The sequence below is a fragment of the Arachis hypogaea genome, chromosome 19 (genome assembly GCF_003086295.3).
Source record: "Arachis hypogaea cultivar Tifrunner chromosome 19, arahy.Tifrunner.gnm2.J5K5, whole genome shotgun sequence".
Lineage (NCBI taxonomy): Eukaryota > Viridiplantae > Streptophyta > Magnoliopsida > Fabales > Fabaceae > Arachis > Arachis hypogaea.
In genome coordinates, this window is record NC_092054.1 from 123,094,378 (window position 1) to 123,100,535 (window position 6,158).

Sequence of the window (6,158 nt, forward strand, 5' to 3'; positions counted from 1 at the left end):
GTTATTTAAATAAGGATCTCAATAAAAAGTAAAACTAAACCTCATTTCAGCATATTTGATTGGTCTATATTGTACAAAACTAAAAACAACACAAGTTGAAAAAAAGGTCACATAAATGAAATTGAAAAAAAATTAAACAAATCTATCATACCTAAGTGTCAAACTAATTTAAGTGTATGACCACTATCTATTAAATGCATGTGGAGTTTAAGTAATAATCATACCCAAATTAACTCTACTTTCAATAATTATTACTAAATCGCTAAACCATTAAACTTTTAATTCACAAACAATGTATATAACTCGTGCATATTTTTTGCCATTTAAAAAAATTATAGTTAGTTTAATTTTGACTATATAAATTGTTTGAAAGATGGCCATTAGCATGAGTTATTTTTTTTTTAATTAGAGCAACCAAAATCAACACAATACATTATATATGTATGCATCATCTCACCACAAAAGAATTATAAAATTATCACAAAGTTTATATCAAAATTCAAAACTATAAACTTTAAATATAGATTAAGTATATGAAAGTATTGAAACAATAATGCATGCATCAGACATTGTATATTTCATGAGCATCAATCACCTTATCATTGAAACAAAAAAATCTTATCAAGATTATCAGAAAATATAGATTAAGTGTATGAAAGCAGAGAAATAATTGTGTGTGTGAATAAATTAGAGGTACTTTCTCATCTATCAACATCATTTCAATGGAGCTAATGGATTTGGGGTCTTTGAATCTCGGTAGTGACCAATGTCTGATCACTCTTACATGAATCCTCCAACATTCTTTTGGCGGTGCAATCATCTCCAACAAATCATGTCGCCTAACTATTTTTTCTCTAGTGACAAAAATAAGAGCAAACGTAAATTCTAGCAAAGCATGCACGGTAAGATTGTAGAACCACACCTCTTAGGCTTTTATAGAATCTAAGAAGAGGTATATTTTCAGGTAAATAATTTTAAAATTGGAGTGCATCCAAAATCACAGATCCTCCATAACCCAAAAGAAGAAAAAATCTGTCTTGATGATTCAAAAAATGAAAAAAGATTTGAGTTGAAAATAAAACACTCATTCTATATCATAAATATTGGCAAATCAAAATGTACAAAGTAAAAAAGAGTATGAAAATAAGATCTAAATCCATGCCTTCCTTGTAGTAGCTCACCTTCATCAATTACACGATCGGAAGCGTCCCGATGCGATGACGATCTGAACGACGACAGCATCAGTAAAAGTCTCTTCTTGTCGGTCCGCTATCTACCTCCTCTGGTCACATTAATATCCCCAATCATCCTCAACTTCCTTGCCGGCACAACCCTATTGTCATCCCGTCACCGTAAGAGCAACCAGTCTTCTCGTCTTCAAAACTCTTATGTCGCCATTCTGAAGTCACCAGTCCAAAGACGCCATTCTCCATCGCTAGCGTCTCTGCTTGCTGAGAGAGAGAAGATAAAAAAAAGTGCTTTGAGTCGGCGGGTTGGAATGGGAATATGGGATACGGGTAGATTCTGGAATTAGCATATTATCAATACTATTAATAGTAAAAAAAGAAATGCACTGTGCATATATAATATTATCAATACTATATAAACCATCTTTGTACTCATTGCATCGTGCGTATATAATATAAAGTGATTTATAAATTACCATTAATTCATATATAATATATATTTAAATTTAATGAATTCAATTAGAATAAACAATAGTCACAAAAAAATTAGAATAAACAATAAATTACTTATTTTATTTTAGACTTTACGAATGAATAAACCAATTAACTAATATAATGAATTACAATTAATGTAGTATAATTAATTAAGCAATATAAATTATAATAAATTACATTGATATTTAAATATCTAATCAAATCAATTAGCTGATATAATTAAGTCATTATAATAAATTATATTGAATGAATTAAAATAATTAAATCGAAAAATACTCTTAAAAATATGCCACATTAGCTTTATCATTAAGTGTAAAAATCTAATTTTTATATAATAAAATAGATATATAGTGATTGATTTTAGTGGTTGATTTTGATGTATACGTAATAATTACTATTATGTTAATTACAACAATTATATTTTTAACAATTTTGTTAGGTGTATACTAAATTTAACTACTAAAATTAGTTACTAATATAAAATACATGTTAGAATAAAATATACATTAAAAATGAGTTAAATAATGTATGTAAACAAATATATAATGATTAATTTTATTGATTAATTTTAATACACAAATATATGGTGATTAATTTTAGTAGTTGATTTTGATATATACGTAATATTTTTATTTTTAATTACTATTTGTTTATGGTATAATTAAACTCATACATTTATGACAAAAGAAACCAAAAAAACTAAAGAGATTATTAAGCTAGGATTTGTCCAAATAATTGATTAATTTTGTTTTTTATATAAGAGCAAAAAGGAAAATGAAGGGTGGGCATGGAATAGGCGTGGCCAAAGAAGAGTCCATAAGAGAGGAAGTGAAAATCACACTATAATCTCACAACAAAGGGATCGAAAAGAAGAAACCCACCCAACAACGACAATTGAACAATCAGAATCACTTCAAATTCATCGGTCTCCGCCAGATCCCACCGCCAACGCCTCCAGGTACGTACGCCACCTTCTTCCATTTACTCATTTCTCACCGCTCATAACGCACCCGTTTCGTTACTTCCAATGTGCCCTACTCTCTCCCTTTAAGGGTTTCTGGGATTTATCCCAAATGTGCTCTTTTTCACTGGGATTCACACAACTTGTGTTCTCGCACTTAAATTTTCTCTCTGTTAGATTAGATATCTGTTTTGGAACCTCGATTGATTTCAAAGTTTTTTTCTTTTTTAATTGGGCACCTTTGTAGCTTCGGTTTTCCATTTCTGGTTATAATTTGGTTGTACTGAGCTTGTGTTTGTGTATGTTAATTGTTGTTTTGTAGATAAACTTGACTTTTCACCCAAATATTGGGAGTTAGAGACCTATTTATTTGGTTATTAAGGCATGGTCTTGCTAATGATTAGTAAATTCCAAATTGGGTCTGACTGCTACTAATTCGTGGTTTTATATTATCTGTATATTGGTTAAGGGCCCAAATATTTTTATTAGCGATCTTGCATTTGATGAAATGTGGTCAAAAGGAAATTTGGTTAGGATAGTTAAATTGAAATCTGGTTTGCAAAACTTGTTTCTGTCAGGCAACCATGAGAGGAATTTTTTCTCTGAAGAGGGCAGCTTTGGCTTCCCGTCATAGCGAGAAGTTGGGTGTCAGTTTCAGATTGCTTAGCACCCAGGCTGCATCAAATGCTAGCACACCACAGCCTCCACCACCACCTCCACCTCCAGAGAAAACCCATTTTGGTGGACTCAAGGATGAGGACAGGATTTTTACCAACTTATATGGGTTGCACGATCCTTTTCTTAAAGGTGCTATGAAGCGGGGTGACTGGTATCGCACCAAAGACCTGGTACTTAAGGGCACTGATTGGATTGTGAATGAAATGAAGAAGTCTGGCCTCCGTGGACGTGGTGGTGCCGGTTTTCCTTCTGGACTAAAATGGTCATTCATGCCAAAAACATCTGATGGACGCCCTTCCTATCTTGTTGTCAATGCTGATGAAAGTGAACCTGGGACTTGCAAAGACAGGGAAATTATGAGGCATGACCCACATAAGTTGCTAGAGGGTTGCTTGATTGCTGGAGTGGGAATGAGGGCTAGTGCTGCTTACATTTATATTCGGGGTGAATATGTAAATGAACGTATAAATCTTGAAAAGGCTAGGAAAGAGGCTTATGCAGCTGGTTTGTTGGGTAAGAATGCTTGCGGCTCAGGCTATGACTTTGATGTTCATATACACTATGGCGCTGGTGCTTATATTTGTGGCGAGGAAACTGCCCTCTTGGAGAGCCTTGAAGGAAAACAAGGTAAACCAAGATTGAAGCCGCCTTTCCCAGCCAATGCAGGATTGTATGGCTGTCCCACAACCGTGACAAATGTGGAAACTGTGGCTGTTTCTCCAACCATCCTTAGGCGTGGGCCAGAATGGTTTGCCAGTTTTGGTAGGAAGAACAACTCTGGGACAAAATTGTTTTGTGTGTCTGGACATGTGAACAAACCTTGCACTGTTGAAGAAGAAATGAGTATACCACTGAAGGAGTTAATAGAGAGACACTGTGGAGGTGTTAGAGGAGGATGGGATAATTTACTTGCAGTAATTCCTGGAGGATCATCTGTTCCCTTGATTCCAAAGAATATCTGTGATGATGTGTTGATGGATTACGATGCATTGAAGGCTGTCCAGACTGGATTGGGAACTGCCGCTGTTATTGTGATGGATAAATCAACTGATGTTGTGGATGCCATTGCAAGGCTTTCTTACTTCTACAAGCATGAGAGCTGTGGGCAGTGTACACCATGCAGGGAGGGAACAGGATGGCTTTGGATGATCATGGAAAGAATGAAAGTTGGGAATGCAAAGCTAGAAGAAATTGATATGCTTCAGGAGGTGACTAAGCAAATTGAAGGACACACCATCTGTGCATTGGGTGATGCTGCCGCATGGCCAGTGCAGGGTCTTATCAGGCATTTTAGGCCAGAACTTGAGAAGAGGATTAGGGAGCGAGCAGAAAGGGAGTTGCTGCAAGCTACCGGTTAGGCGTATGCTAAGGTTGTTGCTTAAATCTTATTTAATCACTTAGTTTCTTTGAAGGAAATGTATTTTCTCCTTTACTAGTTATAATTCTAAATGTCTAGGATTGGAAACAAGAGAAAAACACAAGGGTGAAGGGTTAGGTGTTAAAACTTAAAATTAGGGGTAAAGTTTCATGGATGAGCTTTATGTCTTAAATTGTGGGGTTAGACACAAATAGTTCCCTTAACTGATTAACCATGTTATTTAAGTCTTCTGTTTGTTGTTCTTCTGTATGGAAAGTAATTAGATGAAAGCAAATGCTTGTCAATCTACGGGTTTTCTTTTTCCTTAAATTCCCATTCTATGGTTTCATAATAACACTGCCTATTAAATATCATACAGAACTCAAATGCACCCATTTTTATGCATGGATCCATATTTTCTTTGATTTCAAGGCTTGGATTTCTCATGAGTTGCATGTTGAATGGAAATATCTTTGTTATTTTCTATGGTTAATCTGTTTATCTTTTATTTGCTTAACATTCACTTCTCACCAAAGTGTCCAATAGCCAGTTAGTTGTGGAATGTGGGCTATATCATGATTTCATTCATTTGTTTTTTCTTGCTTTCTATCTTTTAATTTTTTTTTCTTTTTTGGTTATCTTGGATTTCTGTAATTTGCTATGCTAGTGTTTGTAAAAAATTTTCATGTTACACTATAGGAAAACTTTCAAGTGTACCGGTACACTGGTGTTTTAGTAAATTTTAACCGGTGATTTTAATTATAAAAAAAAATATATAATATATATATAATTAAGATCAACGGTTAAAATTTACTCAAACTTCGGTATACTTAAAAGCTTTCCTATACTATAATACTGACATTGGTGAAAGAGTTTCAGCCTTGCTAAGGAATATTTTTTATTATGATGCGCCTATAATGTGTATTTGTGTTTACGTTGACGAATTTTCCTTGTAATATATGTAGGTAAACAATGCTGGTAGATAGCAAAAATTGAAATAAGGCTGTGCATTTTGATTCGGAAATATAGGGCAGCTCAAGTCCTCTGGTTTCATCAACTTTCGTTTACTTTAATGCTGTGGCAGACTTGTTCTTGTGCCAGAAGAGAAAAATGTCTGAGCAAGTATAAAATTTGTTTCCTGAACTTGTGTTGTCATTTGGCACATTTTCATGTAATTTTTTTCAAATAATATATATACACTGTTGTTGACTTTGTTGTTGACTTTGTTAAGCATTTCATGATCATGTTTATTGTTTATCAATGAGTGATGAGCGATATCTTCAGCAAAATCACCGTGCTAAGGTTTTTCTGGGATTTAAATTGTTCCTGTCATTAAACATTTTTGAGATTTGTGTTGATTAATGTTTATATGGAATAAAACTTGATGATAGGAGATTAATAATTTTGAGCTAGACTTCTTATTTTTGGGCTTAAATATCATTAATTTATTATCATTCGGTTGCCTTTGCATTAGGAAAGA

General features: G+C 33.7%; 1 protein-coding gene across 1 annotated transcript; it reads left to right on the top strand.

Moving 5' to 3' along the window:
* Positions 1-2,423: 2,423 nt before the first annotated feature.
* LOC112777598 (NADH dehydrogenase [ubiquinone] flavoprotein 1, mitochondrial) lies at positions 2,424-5,890 on the top strand. The gene is made up of 3 exons (XM_025821980.3): positions 2,424-2,640; positions 3,222-4,691; positions 5,644-5,890. Exon 2 carries the CDS (start codon positions 3,228-3,230, stop codon positions 4,677-4,679), a length of 1,452 nt encoding a protein of 483 aa, XP_025677765.1. The 5' UTR covers positions 2,424-2,640; positions 3,222-3,227; the 3' UTR covers positions 4,680-4,691; positions 5,644-5,890.
* The last annotated feature ends 268 nt before the right edge of the window (positions 5,891-6,158 follow it).